Source organism: Haemaphysalis longicornis, unplaced genomic scaffold, assembly GCF_048455015.1.
Source record: "Haemaphysalis longicornis isolate Haplotype H1 unplaced genomic scaffold, Haemaphysalis longicornis Haplotype H1 scaffold_1, whole genome shotgun sequence".
NCBI classification, from domain to species: domain Eukaryota; kingdom Metazoa; phylum Arthropoda; class Arachnida; order Ixodida; family Ixodidae; genus Haemaphysalis; species Haemaphysalis longicornis.
Window position 1 is genome coordinate 71,634,253 of NW_027526203.1, and position 20,986 is coordinate 71,655,238.

At 44.9% G+C, this 20,986-nt stretch overlaps 1 protein-coding gene across 3 annotated transcripts in view; it reads right to left on the reverse strand.

The window, feature by feature from the left end:
* Nucleotides 1-20,986, reverse strand: part of LOC144177386 (uridine-cytidine kinase 2-B-like) — a 64,254-nt gene that overhangs the window by 11,372 nt on the left and 31,896 nt on the right. For all 3 annotated transcript variants that reach the window (XM_077705261.1, XM_077705260.1, XM_077705262.1), the window contains 2 exons: nt 10,924-11,021; nt 1,118-1,166 (listed from right to left, as the gene is read on the reverse strand). In XM_077705261.1, the coding sequence (XP_077561387.1) occupies nt 1,118-1,166; nt 10,924-11,021 (147 nt within the window). The remainder of the gene's footprint in view (nt 1-1,117; nt 1,167-10,923; nt 11,022-20,986) is intronic.

The window sequence follows — 20,986 nt, forward strand, 5'->3', positions numbered from 1 at the left end:
CACACACACAAAGGCAGCCAAGCACACGATGAAAACGAACTGGCTGCACAACCCAGTTGATAGTACTTTCTGCAAACCATGAAGAGCTAAAGATCAACCACTACCCATCCTGCCCACCACGACAGATACCATACTCTCCTCTAGTTATTATATATATGAAACCCTGCACTCGAAAATGGCAGCATGCGGAAACTACCAACTTGCCCGTTTTTGCAATGAAAGGAATTTACAGTAACACAGCCGCTTTGATCAGGTACAGCTTTGTTAGTGGGCTTGCACATGCAGAGCTACCACCATCCCCTTAGGGGTGGACAAAAACGTCTTCGAAAGATAGCCACTGGCGCCACAACAATGACAAAACAGAAAAACATGTTCTCTCAGTTTCATTGCGTCATGTTTTTAGAGATATGATGCATGTGCGCTCGAACTGTGGTTTAAGCCAATTCTCGTTTCCTTTTACTTCCAACAAGGAGGGGGGGGGAGAGAGAGAGAGAGAGAGAGAGAGAGAGAGAGAGAGAGAGAGAGAGAGAGAGAGAGAGAGAGAGAGAGAGAGAGAGAGAGAGAGAGAGAGAGAGAGAGAGGAGAGAGAGAGAGAGAGAGAGAGAGAGAGAGAGAGAGAGAGAGAGAGAGAAAGAGAGATACTATATACTTTGTGTGTTGTGGTACTTCAAGTGCAATGACCGCTTGCTAGTCCTATTCGCGCACCTGTAGATAGCCGTTACCAGCCCCCGGCACACTGGTATGCCTACTGGCCTTCAAACTGTCAAGCGGACTCACATCCATGCAGGAACTCTCGTACCGGCAGAGCCGAAAGCTGGTGTGTTGGAAGAAACAACAATGCCCCCTATTTACAGCTGTCATCCCAGAACGGCGAACTTTTAATCCTTTTGTTGCAGGCAGTCCGGGTTATGCAACATGGTATTCTCCAAACTGCTACGCCGCCCCAAATGCTTGTGTGGGGGCAAAGAAAACTTAGAGCGCTGCCAGCTATCTGCACCATGTTGTGTAATCTATCTCACACTACCAGACAGGTGAAAAATCTTAGTTGACTGACTGATTGAAATCACAGCTGAACATAAAAATAGGTGTCAGACAAGAGAACAAGCCAGCCACAAACCTTCATTGTCAGCGCCTCTCGGAATAATAACATCCGCATACTTCTTGGTCTGAAAAAGAGGGCACAGCCAGTTATAGCAGCAGGGCTAAGAGAAGCGTGCTATATGAAAAGGGAAAGGCACACACAAGAGCAAATATTTCAGGTAATGAGAAGCACTCCCTCAAAAATCACAATATGTACGTTACAATTTACACCAGCTCAATTTTTGATTCCCCCCGCTGGTATTCTTTTGCACCAGAAGATTTGTTCCAAGGATTCCAGGTAAGACAAATTCCCCAGGAAAAGTGAGAGGCCATTTTTCTCTTTTTTTTTTTTTTTTTTCACAGAAAAAATTTCAACAAAACGTTGCTGTGTTACTTTGTAGTTCAAGACAATCTGAATATTAATTTTTCATTTCATTCGTAAAACAATTTCTGACAAAAAAGGAAGGACTGCCATGCCCTAAGAAACTTATTTAGAAACAGGATGAGCACGAAAAGCTCAGGAGCAGTCCCTGCGGCAAGCCCTTCCCGAGCAGTACGTCCAGAGAAAAACTGTTTTGAGAAAACGGCAAGTAAAAAGTGAAGCACTAATGCTTTCAGCTACAGTAGAACATCATACTGGTAACCGGGAAGTTTTGCAGCAACATCTTGTGTAGTTTTTGTCCTCTACTTACTAATGTCGATACAAGTCCCCGTGTGTATTCACAGTGCAGGGTGATTTGATAATAATTCAAACAAAGGGTGGCTGATTGACCTCTTCAGTTTGCCTGAATTTTTTTTTTTTTATCATTCTCAGATTCTTCAAAAGTCCACATTCATCGATATATTCTATGAAAAAAATTTCACCCAAACAAAAAACATTTGGATTGCGACAAGTTGTACCCTCGCCGCTACCTGCCTGTGCACCTTGGCCAAACTTAGCGACATCTATCAATAAAAACATTTATGAAGGGTGTTTTGAAAATTTTATGTTCAATTTCAGTGATGTGATTGGGTCGAATCATTTTGCAGCAGCTTTTCGAGCAGCCAAAAGTAGGTTTTGGAGCAGCCAGAACGAGCATTAAGATTTGAGAAATATTGCTAGAAGGGGAGCAAAACAACCGAGAGGAGCCCCAAAAGCAGCATCCTGGCCACACAGAAATGTTGAAACAAGTAAAATGCCTTCGGTGCAGACGAGTTTCTGCTGCACAGATGTCTTTGAGCAGTGACTATGAAATGCCTCCAGACTTAAGCACTGAAAGAGTTCGCGCAAGTGTGTACATGCATTCACTGCATGAGCCAACAGATCATGAAAGAATTTTAAGTTTTATTTAAAAAACGACTATCGGGGTAGCATTCCAATCGGTAGGCTACAGAACGTTTCGTAAAACCATAATGAATGGAACACAGTGACACGCGACAGAATGTACTGAGTGCATTTTATGTAAAAGCTTCTAGCGCCCTGCCTAAATGCCTGTTTCTTTCCGGGTTCCCAAGACGAAATCACATGCTACATGCCCTCTCCGACTTCTACATTCGCTTTCCAATGTGCAGGGGACTAGGTTTGCAACAACGGCAACTCTGCTTTTTTGAGTGGTAAGACTGTCTTCATGAAGCGCCCACCCAGCTTGTAAAAGAGGGTCACCTATGATGATCATTGTGTAGGTGGACCAACGGCTAACTTATTTGAAACGAAGACAAAAAAATCAGTGAAAACGTCGACCACATTCTTCATGAAGGTAGCTTTGCAAAGAAAGTTTTATCATAAAATGCTTTCCTGAAGCGCTCCTGTAGCGTTCCTCCTGAACGACATGTTGAGTCAGGCAAGATCACTTTCTTCGAAGCTCAAAACTGTTCAATGAACCGGCTTACAGCCGGTCCCAAATTAAGCCATCTTGAACTTTCGTCCCTTTCCCCTTTCCCGCTAGCTACCCTTGCAATGCCCTCTCCATCTCGACCCCTCGGAGTTAGTCAGGTGAACTCCTGCCAAGCTTTCATCATCATCATCATCACAGCCTATCTACGCCCACTGCAGGGCAAAGGCCTCTCTCATTAATCTCCAATTATCCTGGTCCTGTGCTAACTCGCAAAGCTTTATTGCAAAGCAGATAGTAAAGTGTGAACCGCATAGCGCGTTTTTACACGTGATTCGTGCGCGTCGGCGTTGTGAGCGCAATATTTTCACGCCCGCATCGACGATATCGCGCCCGCGGCACCTTCTACCTCGGTCAGAAACTGACGCGCGACGCGCGCGACAGTGGGAGGAGCTTGCCGACTTGCCCCAATGGGGAGACGCGCGCCTCATGGTGGAAGTTTCTAAGCGCTCGAGACAGCCAGCTGGCTCAGACAGAGATACTTAGGCTTACTACCCCGGCAGATATTGCATGGGCGCTTTCACTAGCGGTGCGGATGATGGTTTATAGTACCGTTTTCGCCCCCATTATAAGCTCCTTTACCGCACAAGCAACTTCGTGTGTGCCTTGAGCAGCATTTTAGAGAGCTGTTAGACGCAGTCGCTCGAGATCCCCACGCCACTTTGTGGCCGAAGCCGGCGCCATGTTGCCGCCACAGGCCGCGCTGCGCGCAGCGTGTGGGTGGACTTTACCGCGGCAGCGTCAGCACGTCTGTGGGGTGTACGGTGCGTTTTTGCGAGCAGAAAACACTCCCAAGACTCCCTTCTCTTCAACACTCGGGGTGCAAAAAGCACGCCACATCGAGGAAGCCTGGCGAAACAAAGCTTCGGCGCTAGATTGGCGCAGATTGCTTGAAATCAGAGTCCTTGTAGCAGGATGTAACAGGATTTACCTCTCAGCGCAGTTAGGCGCAATTGGCGCAGCTATCACATCACTGAATTTATGCCTGCTGTACATTCCTCTAAAGAAGTTTTGTTGCAGACAAGAATATAAATTTTTCGCAATTAGATATCAAATTTGGCTCACAGCTAAATTTTTTTTAAATTTTGAGCCTAAATGTTACAAAAAATACTCATGTTACAACCTTCAAATTTTAATCAAGTGTGCTCCTTACATTTATAAAACACGCCGAATATTATAATTGTATAACATACAGTTAAGATGCAACGGGCACGTAAGTTTGAAAAAAAAAAAAATCAGATGCTAAAAAAAATAAAAAGCTTCAATTTTTATAAAATTCTCTCCAGATGTAGGCCTTTACATGTACTTGCATTATCATCAAAAACATGTTGCATCATTTCGTACCTGGAGCACTTACAGCGTGAGAGAGAAGCCGTATTTCTCCGGCTCTCCACGACGCACTGTAGTGATAACGACTTCCCTCAGATTTGTAGAAATTATATATGTTTTGTGCAAAAGGCAAATGACTCTTTCCCAGATACAATAACTTACAGAAAAAATTGCATTTTTAATGTCCACATTGGCACCATAGCAAACCATCTGCGTCCAATTTGAAGGGGATAGTGTGGGGAAAAACGAAGAACTTTAAGGTTCAGCCCCATATTAAAAAATCAGTTTCAATTTTTGTTAAACTCTCCCAACATGTTGGCGGCTAAATATACTTTGGTTAGAAGTAAGAACACCTTACACCATATCGATACTGAAGTGTGTGCAGCTCGAGAATGGAGCCCTGTCAGCCATGCTTCTCGCTGGGTGCTCAGACATGAAACAGTGACATAGCTAAGTCCCTAAGATTTGCACATGTTTGACTTTTTTTTTTGTCCAAAGGTCAAAAAATCACAGATGAGGTAATATTACACAGAATACAGTAGAAAAATGGCCGTTTCAAACATCAGCACCCTATCGAAACTATATACTGTTGTGTAGTTGAAGTTGCTTGCCATATAGGTATTTGTTTGCGCCACATGTCTGGACTGAATGCCGGGGAACGCATGCCCTGATCATCACTACTTATTTTTTCTCAGGCGTCAATTTCTCAAAACTCATTTCATACAGGGCGTGACTTCAGACCTCAAACTCTCTCCAATTTCAGGGAGGTTCTGAAGACTCTTTTGTGCGCACAGGGAGCCTGGCTGCGCAGCACGCTCTGAGGCTCCAGGCGCCCTCATGTATCAACCATTGTTCCTCTCATCCGCCATCATAATCATTTTTGTTTTAGTCTACAGGCCCTCTACACCCATATATAGTTTTTTTTAGGCAGTGCCATGCCCATGCTCATTTCATACACATTTTAAGTACAAACCTGACACAGAAGGACCACCTAACAGAGTCTTGTTGCTCTTTGGTCGCAGATACCCTTGCACCATTTAACACAAAAATAATAATAAAAACTTATTTTTTCTGCCACGGTGATTGGAAACTTCATTTTAGTCCATGTACAAGAAGAGTGCGCACTTGACTTTCTTAGACAACACGGTTGCGATGTTTCTGGTCATATGAATTTCAGTTCTTCAGATCCTCCTCATGTTGCAAAATGCTGCCTGGTGTTTAAACATTCCTCCAACTATGTTGCATGCATTCTTTACAAATGCAATCCAGACTCCTCTTAAGGAATGCTAGAGGGTCGATGGCCTTCTTTACAAAGCCACCTGGCTCCCATGCGACGACCACAAACCCCCGTTCCCCCTCTCCCCCCACCCCTCAACATTTGTGAACTATTCCCGCGCCAACCGATGTGCAGACCATAGTCACTCTGAGTGCCTCTTGAGTATCATGAAATATTTGATTTTATAGAGCGTATACAGTGCATTTCGGATTGCGGTGTGCACAGATACGGTGTGTTGTCATATGAATTAGCTCCGTAAGGCAAAATAGCATATCAAAACGAAGAGTGTCAGCACTCCAGAAATCCAGAGGAAGCTCTAAAAACTAAAACCGAAAAATGTTGTTCGCTTTTGTTGGAAACTGTGCGCATCTCCAAAGTACATCCCAGCAGTGCCGCCTTTGTGGGAAAGGGGCGCTGTATTTTCACTATTTTCAATATATGATGTTAGGTGTTCTCACATCTAACAAAAGTACATTTAGCCGCTAACATCTTGGGAGAGTTTAACAAAAATTGAAACAGTGATTTCTTAATAAGAGGCTGAACCTAAAAGTTTTGCCCTTTTTTCCCCCAAACTACGCACTTTAAATTGGATGCGCAATGCTTGCTATGGTGCCAATGTGGACATTAAAAATGCCATTTTTTCTGTTCCATTCTCAGTTATTGTATCCGTGAAGAGACCATTTGCCTTTTATACAAAACATAAATATTTTATACAAATTTGAGGGAAGTCGCTATCACTACAGTATGCTGTGGAGAGCCGTGCGGATACGGCTCCTCTCACACGCCGTACGCACTCCAGGAACAAAATGATGCAACACGTTTTTGATGGTAATGCTAGTGCATGTAAAGGCCTACATCTGTGGAGAATTTAAGAAGAAACGAAGCTTTGCTTAAATTTATATTAGCATCTGAAATTAGTTTTTCAGTTTTTCTTCAAACTTGCATACCCATTGCATCTTAGTCATATTTTATACAATTATAATATTCGGTGTGTTTATTTAGAAGTGAAGGTTGTAACCAGAGTACTTTTCGTAATGTTGAGGCTCAAAGTTAGAAAAAAATTTAGCTGAGAGCCGAATTTCATATTTCATTGCGAAAAATTTACATTCTCGTCAGCAACAAAACATGTTTAGAGAAATGTACAGCAGGCGTAAATTGAGCATAAAATTTACAAATTGCCCCTCAAAAATACTTTCGTAGATAGATGACACTAAGTTTGGTTAGGTGCACGGGCAGGTAGCGGCAGGAGTCCACCTTGTTGCGTTCCAAATTTTTTTACAGTTAGGCAAAACTTTTTCAAGAAATATTCTTGAATCTTGACATTTCAATAATGACATAATGATATAAAAAAAATGACATAATGATATTCGTATGATTGGGGTACAGGTATACAGTCGAACCCCGCTACAACGAACGCCGCTTCAACGAAATTTCCGCTTCAACGAAATATTTCCAATTCCCCATCAGCTAGCCATAGAAGTCAATGCAACAAACTCCTCGCCACAACGAACCATTTGTCAGGCTTGCTTTCGCTTTAGCGAAATTTTCGATGATTTGGGCTGGGTTTGAACAATTTTTTACAATAAAATAAGCATAGCGCCAGCTATCTGTAACTTTTTATACATTCAGGACGCTTAGTTTCACCGAAAATGCACGTTGCGACCACACCGCCACCCAAAACAAAAAAAATAACTCATAGGCGCACGCCATTGCTTGATGGTGATAACGATGTGGCTGGCCGTCTTTACACGAGGCGCAGGCCCGCTTCGCCAAGGCGGAGCCCCAGAGCTACAGCCAATCCGTATCCAGTTGAAATTGCATGAATGTGCTCCGCTGCTGGCGCGGTGCCGTCATGTATGCGTTGTGAGCAGCTGTCCTTGCCGTTTCCCTTCTACCATTCTGCATAGCCAAGAGCAAAAATCATGTTTGCGTGTTTGGTCTTGAAGCCTAGTCATCCTATCTTAGTCGCGAGCGCGCGGTCATGTTAAATGCAAGCGCGCGCGTCTTGCCTGCCAAGGTCAGTAGCTGCCGTGCCCTGTCAGAGGATAAGATAACGGCACTGCTCCTGCCACAAGCGAGAGGGGGGCTTCCCACGGCCTAGCAGCTATCTGCAAGTAATCAGCTCGGTGGACACGCCTTGTTGTACAGCGATACGTTTTGGGCCTGCATATCTTCACCCCCCTCCGTAACGCGTTCTTTGGGTGGTGAAAAAACAGATAACCATTGGTATGTTTGTTATCCGAATAAACATGAGTTATTGCGCGTCACTCCTTTTTCTAAACATTGTATTATGCTGCCAATGTTGCGGAAACGCACGGGGCTATTTTTCTGGCCTTTCCGTGGTGTGTTGGGGCAGATTTCGCCTCAACGAATTTTCGCTGCAACGAAATTTTTCGCACGTCCCGTCAATTTCGTTGTAGCGGGATTCGACTGTAATATACTTACTGCATTCTCATGTAATTTGTGAACCTTTAGCTAAAATCCCAAGTTTCTAAAAAAAAAAAAAAAAAACGCCTATTTTGTGCTCCTCTCCCCTTCACTGCGTCTGCGCTAGCCCGCCAGACATGCACTGCGCGCCATGTGAGAACGTTAGCTGGGAAGGCCGACGCACCTGAGCAAATTGAGAGGGGAAAAGGCAAGTGTGAAACTGGCAAGGCCAAGCGAAACAAACAATAATACGAAATGGCAATGGACAAAAAGGTGGGGAAGAACGGAATGGAGCAACAAGGCGGCCTTGAAAGACACTGATAAGTAGAGAGCAGAGAGAGCGTCGTGTGAAAGGAAGAAACTTGGATTGAACGGACGAGGAAAGTGGGTGTTCAGTCATCGCCGTAAAGTTTCGTTGTATGTGTTTTCATGTTTGTCCGCTCTATGGGAGCTCCAAATTCGCTTTCTGCAGGCCATCTGGATTTTGACTTGTTGCGGTTGGCGCAATGGCGTTCTGTTGCCGGGTGGGGCCGTCAAAGGTTAACTCCCGCTCACAAGTACTCGCCTGCTTGCTTGCGTCTGTTCAGCAAGTGGTCTGGCCCACCTGTGGACCTTTGCACATCAAGCAGGTCCAATCGGGGTTAAAAATAAAGAAAGGTTGGAATGATGTGGCAAAGCAGTGTAACAGATGGGAAAAACGCCGTTTTATCACTGCCAGGGCCCGTTGTGTGAAGCAGACCACGTGCACCCAAGGTGTGTACATTAATGCATTGTTTCTATGGGGAGTTTGCCGGGACCGCGGTGATCTGTCGTAAGAAGCGGGTCGTTGTGAATCCGGGGGACATATCATTGGGGTTTTACTGTACACTCAGATGGCTCGATAATAGTCTTGATTATGTGAGGCCACACTGTAACCACCTGGCTAGGTTCGCATGCCGTGCTGTTACTGCTCCAACTGCATTCACTTTCTACAGGACACCGGTGGCCTAAGCCCTGTTTAAGTACGGCCGCAGTTTTCCTGAGAAGCAATTTCTTTTTCTGTTGTTTCAGCTCGATGTGGACCTTATATTTCCCTTCAAAAGAGCCAATCTATATGTGTAAGGTTGCGACAGGTGCTCAAAAGTGTGGCTAGCACTCCAGTAATGCCTTTTCGTCTCTCCAGTTTGCCTGCCCAGAGCAGGTCTGGGCAGTTCCTGGGCAGTGCAAAGCTGCTCTCACAATAGAAATTCCATAAGCGAATAAAATACTACGGAGCTGCTCTGGAGCAGTTCTGAGCATACAAAATGCAAATTAAGGAGGCCTCATCATCAGACTGTGCAAAGCACCTGCACAGAGCAACATCATGTCATTTTCCAACACTGCAATGAACCCACGAGTTTGGGTTTTTCCCTCTTAGTTATCGCAGCCGCTCACATCGTGTCTCCCACCGAAACTGGTTGCAGCCAAATCGCTCTGTATCGCTTCTTTGTGTTCAACCACTTTGCATACCAATTGCCGGATGTTTGTGTAATGAAACATGCCAAACATTGGGCATTCCTGTTGTGATACGAGTACATTAGGGGTCGCAGCCGAATGGATATAAGCAATAATGTAAGCAGGCGACGCATGATGAGGCCCGGAGATCATTATCTCTACAGCCGCTGCTGAAGTGCTGCACAGGCAAGATGACAGCTAAGCTCCCATGACAACCTCCAACAAAGGGAGCACTGTGCACTGTGGGAGCCAATGTTGCTCCAATCAGTGGCTTCATTTCAGCGACCAACTGCGGGTTGTTTGCACATCTGTTATGTTATGTTGCCAAAGAGGAGGATGAAAAGATAAAAGGTAGGGCTCGAGCTGGTAGACAATACCCACCTCAGCAGTGGGAACAACAGGCTATAGAGCTGTGAGCACGGCAGTGTTTTAAAGACGATAGTCTCTCTCGGCCAACTTAGACGCAGAAATTTTGGTCTGACTGAATGTATGTCAGTCTGTCTGCCCGCCAGGGACTCGATTCAGCCAGCCAGCCAGAGTGAAACAGAAGCTCCGCAATAGTCCTATATACCTATAGCCAAATCTAAACGTCTAAGTCCGGTGTCAATGTTCATACTTGTCAACATTGTTGAACAAGAACAAGACATTAGGCAAATATAAGGCAGAAAATGAATACATAAATGATATTTGCAGTGTTCCTTTATTAAAAAATTCATGGATGCTTGGTTTTTGCGATAGTACTACATCAACTGCAAAAAACCGTCACCTGCAGTTGACCGCGTTACCTGGCGGCATTTAAAAAATCAAACTGCAACAGAAACGAAAGGTTCCACTAGGTAGGTTCCACGTTCCACTTGGAACGCATGTGGAGTAGGTCAACGTGGTTCTATAAACAAAGTAGGGTGCCTTGATTCATGCGCATCTCCACCGTACGGCAGCGCTGGCATCGAGGCACCCGCACTGGAGCAGTGGAACGCGGTAAATTTAAATTGACTTGAGCAAACCCCTAGAGTGTTTATCTTGAGAAGAACAAGACAAGACAGGAACGGCATGAGAGGTAAGCGGGAAAGAGAACGGAGGCATTTACTTGGCAGGGGCGCAGTCGACTATCATCTTTCGTCGACATTTGCAACGAAAGGAGCAGATATGCAGCCACTTTTGTTTTCAGTTTCTATTTGCTCTTTTGACACTGAAACAGGTCTCCTAACAATATATGTTTTTCATGATTTTCATTATTTAAAGGCCCCGTCCCCACCTCAACACAGAACACTATTGGACCATAAATGTGCATTTCTAGCATGTCTAGAAAAGTTTTTGTACTTTGGTTTGGGTATTCTGTTTCTGTGATTTGTATAACCAAATACTTTTTTCGTTTTTACGATACACGTATTGACTGGACCGACTCATTACTTATTTAATCCCCATGAGTGCGGAGCTGGCTGGCCCGTGAGGTAAGTGGGCACTCACCGGTAGGCAGAAGTCCTCGAAGGCAGGCTTGACAAAGTTTGTGTATTGTTGGAGGACCTTCTCGAGATCTCGGCCCCGCTCCTTCACGTCACGCAGGACTGCGAAGGAAAGGTAGAAACCCACGAATGAAAAGTCACACATGATCCCAGCACAGTTTTTCATCTCCAAGCAAACCATGAGCACGTGCAAAGAGAAGAAATACAATTTTTTAAGCTTGTGGAATAGTGCTTGTGGAAAGTCATGATGCAACATGTTTTCAAATGCAGTTAAACCTGGATATAAAGAAGCTCACAGAAATTCGCATTTTTTTCGTTACATCCAGGTTTTCGTCACATGCAGATTCCGAGTTAAGGCTCGCAAGAATGAAGCAGAACTGAAACCAATATGCTATGCATCAGGGATGCTGAACTCACCCTTGTTCAAGGATATATTTCGCACTGAAAAAATGCATGATTTGCGCTTGCTGCTACAACATGCTGACAGGGCCCCTTTTCGCGAACTTGATGCTCATTTCCACACTCAAAATTGTTGAGGGGATGCTAGCTGGCACACTGTACTGAATGGTGACGTTCTTCTTTCTCGCCGGCGGAGAAAGAATATTAATATTGTGAGCTTGTCTTGAACAGACAAATCTTGTCGTTTTCAGGCAGCAGAACTCATCACCCACAAACCCATACCACAGGCATCAGTGGAGGCGAGCGACTACACGTTGAGAGGCAGGCCAAGCACCTAACTGACACCAAACTCACATGTGCTAAATTCGCTAAACTAGTGCATTTTGCCAGCAGATTTTTCAGAAAAAAAGTCAAAAAACATTGACTTATCAGCGTAGCCAATTTTTTACATCCGTGTAACTGCAACGACTCCTTCGTTTCATAGAGGTCGGAAACACATGGGCTGCAATGAAGGTGGAAATGGGGAAATGAAAAACTTTGTTAAATCCAGGAATTCGTTACATAGAGGTTCGTCACATCCAGGTTTAACTGTAGCTGCATGGCTATATTAAAATGAAAGTTAAGACTTGTTTCAACCACACGCACCCCTACTTTCATTTTTATAGCTAGAAGGCTGCCCATGTAGAAAGATTCCAAAAAACGATTACTGTCCCAGTTCACATTGCTTTTGCAGTTTCTCTCAACTGGGGCGAGGTGGTTCTGTTTTTGTTAGAAAACAAGTAAAATGTCTTTTTAAAGGTAGTACTTAATTCTTGACACAGGGCATCTGGGCCAAAGTAGGCCCAAACCATGCATGAGTGGTCACTCAATGTCATGTTTATGGTTAAAATATAAATGGCATGAACATGATGCGCTAAAATGGCGAATATACTGGGGTATATGCCTCTAAAACACAAAGGTGGTAATAAAGACAAATAATGATTGTTAGGCATGAATGTGACAGGAGCACCATCACACGCCCATAGGAGGGACCCTTATTTGCTTAGCATGGCTTTGAGGTTACACGTGGTATAAAATGACTGATAAAAACCAATGTCACCAAAGCACGCCAAAACGCATTGACTTGTTCTTACGGGTGTGGCAGGTAGAAACAATGAAGGGTGTATAAGTAAAATTCTAAAAAAAAATGTTGCAAGTTCTTCACAAGCCAAACATTTCATCAAAATGTGAAGAACTGAGAGTTTTTCTCTGTACTTCTCACAAACTCATGATTGTGCTCCACGAACACCCAATGCTGCTTGTCAACCAAATCATTTAAACTTTTTCATTAGCACACCTATTCAAATCGATCACCGGTAATCGATGCTTTATATTGCCCATTTCAACAAGTAGTCATTTCTCGTGCACCTAGTCTAGGCACTGCTCTTTTAGAATCAGTTTAAATTTTCTTGCTCTGGCGACACTAATATTTTTGAAGGTGTTCTTTGCGAGCCGAGGTGGTGTACTTTTGTGAAATGGAGAACCAGTTGGGCTTGTTGGTACATAGTTAAAATGGTTGCAGCGCAAAAACGACGACGGACGAGTGAGGAACAAATGGGACGAGCGCTAACTTTCAACTACTTTATCTGAGAAAACACACACGAAATATACACCGGTCAGGAATGAAAAAACCCAAAGGCAAGTAATCGCTAAAAGTGCACACACGCAAGTACACAAAACACACGCGGCACTAGGCAATCATCGCCACATGAAAAGTCACGCAGGAAGGCCAATTCTTTATGCGTCAGAGCCACTGAAGGCGCACTTACACAGTGTTCCCTCAGCGTGGCTATCTCGGCAGCTTCGATAATCTCCCGAACCGTCTTGTCTTTATGCCTGGCCAAAATGCGGGTGCGTGTAAAATCGGGAAGGCAGCCACAATCACGGCAGTGGATACCGAGGTGGCCACTCACAGCACGAGTCACATTGTAATCATGCTTGCGGAGCCTGTCGTTAGTGCAGCGGCCCGTCTGGCCCACATACTCCTTATCGCAGACCACAGACCCCTTATCGCGGACCAAGGGTATCGAGTAGACGACGCCCTGGTTGCACTCGACAAACCTATTCTTGTGATTAACAGAGCATGATTGGGGTTCCCTCGTGCCTCCATTGACGCGTTTGCATAGCGCCCCCAATTTGTTAGGCGCGGAGAACACTACGTTGACGTTCCCACGTCTTCCTACCTTTTTGAGGCGGTGGGACACGTCATGAATGTACGGGATGACCACTACCTTTTTCCTAACTTTTTCGGTTTTCAGTTTTCAGTTTCAGCTAACTTTTTCAGTTTTCTATTGAGCGATTCTCAGGCACCTCGTGGGTAACCTCCGTACTTGATGTGCTCAGGAGCTTTCGGCAGTGCCTTGAGCCTTTGGAGGTTACCCACGAGGTGCCTGAGAATCGCTCGATCAGGTTCCTGGATCTGACGCTCACGTTTTGCAGAGGCCACGTCTGCTGGAAGTACGAGCCTAGGGCAAACAAACCGTTACTGCCTTACAAGTCTGCGCACTCCAAAATTTGTTAAGAGGGGTGTTGCTAACTTGTGTTTAGGTAATGCTTTGAAGAAATCCTGCCACCATGCTATGCGTTCCAGCCTGTATCAGCAAGTGGACCGCTTGTCGTCAGCGGGGTATCCTACAAATCTGGTCGTGTCTGTTGCCGAGCACTTGAAGAAGCAGTTGAGCAAAGTGCCGAGTCAGGGGGACCTAACCGAAAAAGTTAGGAAAAAGGTAGTGGTCATCCCGTACATTCATGACGTGTCCCACCGCCTCAAAAAGGTAGGAAGACGTGGGAACGTCAACGTAGTGTTCTCCGCGCCTAACAAATTGGGGGCGCTATGCAAACGCGTCAATGGAGGCACGAGGGAACCCCAATCATGCTCTGTTAATCACAAGAATAGGTTTGTCGAGTGCAACCAGGGCGTCGTCTACTCGATACCCTTGGTCCGCGATAAGGGGTCTGTGGTCTGCGATAAGGAGTATGTGGGCCAGACGGGCCGCTGCACTAACGACAGGCTCCGCAAGCATGATTACAATGTGACTCGTGCTGTGAGTGGCCACCTCGGTATCCACTGCCGTGATTGTGGCTGCCTTCCCGATTTTACACGCACCCGCATTTTGGCCAGGCATAAAGACAAGACGGTTCGGGAGATTATCGAAGCTGCCGAGATAGCCACGCTGAGGGAACACTGTGTAAGTGCGCCTTCAGTGGCTCTGACGCATAAAGAATTGGCCTTCCTGCGTGACTTTTCATGTGGCGATGATTGCCTAGTGCCGCGTGTGTTTTGTGTACTTGCGTGTGTGCACTTTTAGCGATTACTTGCCTTTGGGTTTTTTCATTCCTGACCGGTGTATATTTCGTGTGTGTTTTCTCAGATAAAGTAGTTGAAAGTTAGCGCTCGTCCCATTTGTTCCTCACTCGTCCGTCGTCGTTTTTGCGCTGCAACCATTTTAATTGTGAAATGGGGCATGGCTTCTGCATTTGACAAAAAAGCGTGCCGCTTGTGGTTATGCTGCATTACCATCACATTTTCTTGATCAAAAGGTTCCCAGCAAGTCAAATACCACATTTGTAATCCGACAACGTTGAGAGCTGATACTAATTACCTCAAAAAGACACCAGCTATTCACTCGTGAGCTTTCGTTCAGAGAAAGGGTAGCTTTATTCTGCCAAAGCTTATTTCTGAAGGTACCCCGCATGTCTAACAATTGGACCTCGCATTTTCAGCCAGTTTCCAGCAGTTCTGGTTTCGGTTTTGCGCTGCGAAATTCATATTTGGCGCTACTATGCAGTTACCCAACTTCAAGCCGATTTGCCATGGCGCCTACGTCGCCCGTTACTGTTCCTCAAAGCGTGCCACTTGTGATTGCACTACACCCACGCCTTACTTCTGTGCTAACAAGCTCCAGCTGAAAGTCAAAAGATAACAAAGTCGTCGGATATCAGTTCAGACAAAGAGGGCACTTCCAATCAGCCTTGAACACTGCCACCTGTTCACCGGCAGTTTTGTTTCCGTATGAGGGTATTTCCAAAGGTCTAGAGTCGCTTCTTAGTAGAACTGTATTCTGAAAATGTCTCCAAGAGGCTTGATATTGTTTTTGAAAATGTTAGGTGGCGCTGCAATGTAGGAGGCTCATAGTGCTAAACTCTTTTCGTCGCGCGACAGCTACTTGGTGAAAGCTTGCTGGGCACAATTCTGGCGCATCACACCTTATTCCTGCAAGCAGGGCTATCATAGCGAGTCAGAAGTTGATAATAAACTGCAAAAGAGAGTTCTGACAGATAAGTAATGATCAGAACGTCAACACGCATCCGCTACTGAGCTTGGTTTTCTACTCAAAGCAGATTTCTTCCAATCGCTTGCTTGCCCTGAATCTTGTGCTGGCCGTAGTCATTCACAAGGTGTTTTCACATCACGTGTGGACTAATTGGTGCCTGTAATAATGTCAAACCACTGGATTTCTTCCAGAGAACCATCCAAAATTTTGCATTTTGAAATGAATGTTGGGCTTCACCACAAGGTGCGTGCACCACGCATGCCAACATTTTTTTTTATATCTGACAGATTGCTCTGTGCGACTTAATTTTTTTTTCTAGGACGGATTTTTGAAATGTTTACCTACCAAATGTATATTCTAAATTTTTCTACGACTGGTGGTTAATTATTACAACCTTTTGTTTTGTTTTATTCAACGTCTGTACAAAAATTTTGAATTTAGTAATTTTTTTTCGCAACCATTATTTATGAAAACATTATGAAACTAGTGTTGTGGAAAAGGGTGTTGAATCATCTGCATTTTGTGTCACTGCAATATGTGCCTAACCAGTACGTATGTTGAGCAGTGTTGTACAAAACAGCCTTCCAAGGAACAGCGTTCCTGGAGCTAGTTCCTTTTGTGAAAAACGGAGAAACGCCACCATTCCATTAAGAGTGAGTGGAACTGTAACGGTAACGGTAACTCATTGCGTTCACGGAGGAACGGCAGAGGGGGAACGGCGTTCCTTCTGGAAGCGTTCCATCGCTAGGATTTGGCTGTTTTTGATGCCGAGGCTTTACAGCACTGAAGCTAGAACAAAAAGCCACAGGCCGCTAATGTCTTTATCTTCGTATAAGCTGCCCAATTGCCAGACCTTCCACAGAACGTGCTTCTTCAAAGGTCAAAGACAAAAGAATAACCACGCAGCGGGCCGCAGCCTGTCGGGCAGGCTGAATCGGGTGCAAATGGCCTTGTTGCTACGTCGGCTGCAGATGCGCGTGAGACAGATGCTTCGGTGCCCCTTTGGTTTGTCTTCAGCTGCGACCTATTCGTTTGCCCATGAGAGTGGAACGCGACAGCCGAGCAGGAGAAGACGGGACTGTACCGTGTTCATCTCACATGTGTTATCTACAGTACAGGCAGCCGTGCCAGCCGAAGGGGCCGTACGAGATTTCTCTTCTGTCTGTCAATGAACCCTTGGGTCGCCGGTGTTGCGCTCACAGGGTGTAAAAACAAGGCGTCAAGATTTGAGCCTCAGATTCTTGAAATATTGCCGCTGCTGTTCACGGCGAGGGAGATCTATCTGATGTCATGCGCAACAGCAACCATCCCTGATAGCTGCAAGCCGAATCTGACCTTTGACGTTCTTATGTTCTACGGCAAGGACATGGCGCCCGAATGCGCTGCCATAAACTTTCTCACGCACCGAGCGGACCATAGGTTTCGTGATGTGCCCACTGCCATGCTTGGTTTGACAATTGGTTTTCGAATTTTGCTAGGAGATATTCGCCACCTTTCCTTCGCATTATAGCAGTGCGACGACTGTGGTGTATTGTTACGGACCGGTTCCGACCAGTGCTTCAGCCTGCCATGGATAGCCGGCCGAGTAGCGTATACTCACGTCGGGTTACTGACAGTCTCGGATTTTGCGGAACTGTCCCGAGTTTTGATACAACGTCCCGAGTCCCGCGCCATCTCTGTCGGGACAGCTATATGTCCAGGATTTGTTCGGGACCCCCCCGAGTTAGGTTTTTTTTTTTTTTTTTTTTTTCGATCTAATGCACACTCAACAAGGCCCGTCACGCTTCGGAACACAAAGTAAGTGCGAACTTGTCCAGGCAGAGCTTCAGGTAATGCTGAATTTCTACGTGAAGTGCGAAAACATTTGCGAGTGCATTCTCCATCAAGAGCAATTGTTGCGAGCAGCATGTAGCCACATGAAGTACCACTTCAAAAGGCCGTAACAATATTGAAACAATGAATTCGCCTGGAAAATACCGCCATAAAGGAAACCGATTTCGTTACCTCCCAGTGTTAGGGTACGCTACCCCCAACCCCTTCCCCCGTTCCGACTTCCTTCATTGAAGAGTTGGTAACCCTGAGCTGGTGGCTGCTGCCGTGCACAGAGTTCCTCCGTTCCGACAACGAGTAGCCAGAGACCAAACTTAAAATCTGTAGCATAAAGTTACAGCAGACAAGGCTGAGGCAAAAAGGCAGCCATGAAGACACAATCTGGCAAAATAACACTCTGAATCTCTGTTGTTGACGCACTGGCCCCGATGCTCACGCTTGGGAGAAGTAAAGGAGCAAACCACAACGATCAAAGTTATGCGCATGGCACCACGGAGCATTTCAATGGCCGTACAAAAACTGTAGTTAAGCCTAGATGTAACGAACCTCTATGGAACGAATTGCTGGATTTAACGAATTTTTTGAATTCCCCATCGCCATCCCCATTGCAGCCCATGAGTTTGCGGCCTCTCATGTAACGAAGGCGTTTCTACGATTAACCTTGATGTGAGGATATCGCTACGCTGCTGAATTGTGATTTTTTGCACTTTTTCTGAAGAATCACCTGGAGAAGTGCTCTAATGCAGCCAATTTCACCTCCAAAGCAAACTACCGAGTGTTTCCACACGTGTGAGTGCGGTGCCGGTTGGGTGCTTGGCATTCCTGTCGGCGTGTAGTCCAGCATCTCTACTCCTGTGATTTCTATCTGTGGTGTCGGTTCATCGGTGATGAGTTCTGCTGCCAGAAAATGAAAAGTTTTGCCTTTTCAAGACAGTCTGGCAAGTTTAAATGCTCTCCATGCCGGCGAGGCGGAAGAACGTCGCAACCTGGAACAGTATCCCAGCTAGCACCCTCTCACCGATTTTGCGTGCGGGAAAGAACATTAGGTCCATCAAATTCACAAAAAGGCCCCATTTCAGAATAAGTTTGGTCCGTGAAACGCATTCGGAATCAAATAAGTGCCAGAAAGCAAAAGTGATACTAAAGTTAAGTTTCCTAATAAAAGGCTAAGTGATCTTGCTTTGGAGTGCCGCGTAGTGACTGAGCTCGTGGGAAAGCAACTGGGGCAAATCACACAATTTTTCAGTGTGAAATGAATCCTTACAATTTTTCAGTGTGAAATGAATCCTTTAAGGGAGAGTTCACCATCGCCGATGTACAGCATTTTCGTTTCGTTTCTGCTTGATTTACACGAGTCTTAACTCCAAACCTGCATGTAACGAAAACCTGTATGTAACGAGAAATTGCAAATTTTCGTCAACTTCGTTATATCCAGGTTTAACTGTATACACAAAACAACCACTGTCCATGGAGAGTGCGGGTTGTATGCTAACACACGCCTATGACCGTTTGCAGAGGCAGTCTCCTGAGCGTGAGAGACTGAACCAACTTATCCTCAGCTACAACACAGTAGAACCAGCAAGAATTTGGGTGGAACGGCTCTTCCACATTACCAGCGAAGTGTTGAACAAAAAATGGGTTCATCTGTCCGACACCAACATCCGACAGACGAAACTCTTGCTGAGTTCAAACAAAGAAGTCTACTAAGTTGCGAATATGCATTCTGGACATTCTTTTTTCACTCATACTGCAATATTGAATCAGCATTCATTAAACACCTATGTATTGTTCCTTTCGATGTGGTTTCTTGTGCAAGACATTTATGTTCATGCATGCGAGTAACTTTCCATTTGCACATCTAAATGCACATTTTAAGACCCAAGTGGAAAGCACCATATGAGTTGCACTTGTAATAGACGACCACCACACATGCAGTTAAACATGTCCGGAATATGTCCGGTGCTCCCTAAAAAACTCTATGGGCGTTTCTTCACATAATCTGCTGTCGGAGAATTCATATTTGTATTAGATACGGAGTTCGATGCGAGTGCTAAATTGCTGACTTTATTTCGCCCCAGGATTCTCCGACACCAAATTTTAAATAGAAAAAATTCAAATGTAACGTTAATGTAACGACACATTACAATATTTGAAGTGTAACTGGAACACATTCCTTTATCAATATAGGAACTTTTAACGGGAACTTGTTTCAAAATTGGGAAGGAACGAGGAACGAGCTTTCGTTCCTATTTTAGAGGAACGTGTACAACACTGATGTTGAGAACAAAAAAGCATGTTTTCTCTGATCCCTGAAAATCGGACAATTTGCTGCGGTAACAAAAGAGTTAAGCGAAGCTCCTTACTCCCAGTCAAACCCAGGAAATGCCTTGGTCCATCAAACTGACCTCCAGGCTCAACCAAGGTGTGTGCGCTTGCGCAGTGGAAGCATGTCATTCGTTCCAAGAGGAGGGGTGCAGAGGGGGAAAAGGCAGGGGCGCGTGCCACCAGAACAAAACTTGCACATAACGTTCGCCAAATTCCAAATTCTGTGTTGTATGCTAGAAAGCTTCAGTGGTCGTCCATCTGAGTGGAATGGCTCCCGCTTTTTTTCTTCACACAAGAGTCTAAGGCTGCCACTTGCTGCGTTGTTGATCTGCCTGAACAAAACCCTGGTTGGCAGCTGTCCAGAAAATTGTTGTATTCGACTATATGGGCTTCACTTATTTTTTCAAACAACTTACGCTGGTCAGCACCATCGGGCGATAACTTGTGTCTAGAGGTGTGGAGATAACAAATTTAGGACTGCGAACCAAATATGAACAGAAAAAAATTACTGTGAACTGAGTCGGATATGTTTAAATGCAAATAATAGAAACTGAATACAAACTGAATATCTTTTAATAGAAATATCTGCTTTAGTGTGCACAGAGCTTCTAAAACTAAAAACGAATAGCATGAAGGGGCCATGAAGACAAAATATATCTTTGATCAACTGCAAAGAACTAGCCTTTGGTATCTCACTCAATTCCATTCCAGCCATCATTCCATTCCATCCCATCCATTAGGCTTTTAACAAAAAAAAAAAAAAAAAAAAAAAACAGACGACGTATTGAATAATCTTCAAATTTTGAGCTACAGCGACGTATGATCAGCCAGCACTAAAAGCACAGTTATCAGTGTCCATCAGCACTCAAGTGGTACGATCAAATGGAACTAGAGGCCCCCACGGCAGTCGCCTAGCCATCTTTCTTGCTAGTGGTGCAGTTTGGCAGCCACAAATCGCACAAACAAGATTCTGCAATGTCCCAGGGAAACCGCCGGAAAGTGTTTGGAAAGTCGCAATTGTTTCATGTTTTTCTTAATAAAAAAAATATATATATAAGATGGCAAAGCAGTGGGTGAAAAGTTTGGCATACAGTGTCACAAAGAAACTTCGGCATGCTGTGGATACACAAAGTGTATCTAATGGGCTGCAGTCCCACCAGTCATTTCAAAAGGGGCTGGTATGACCAGTGCCTCACTAAC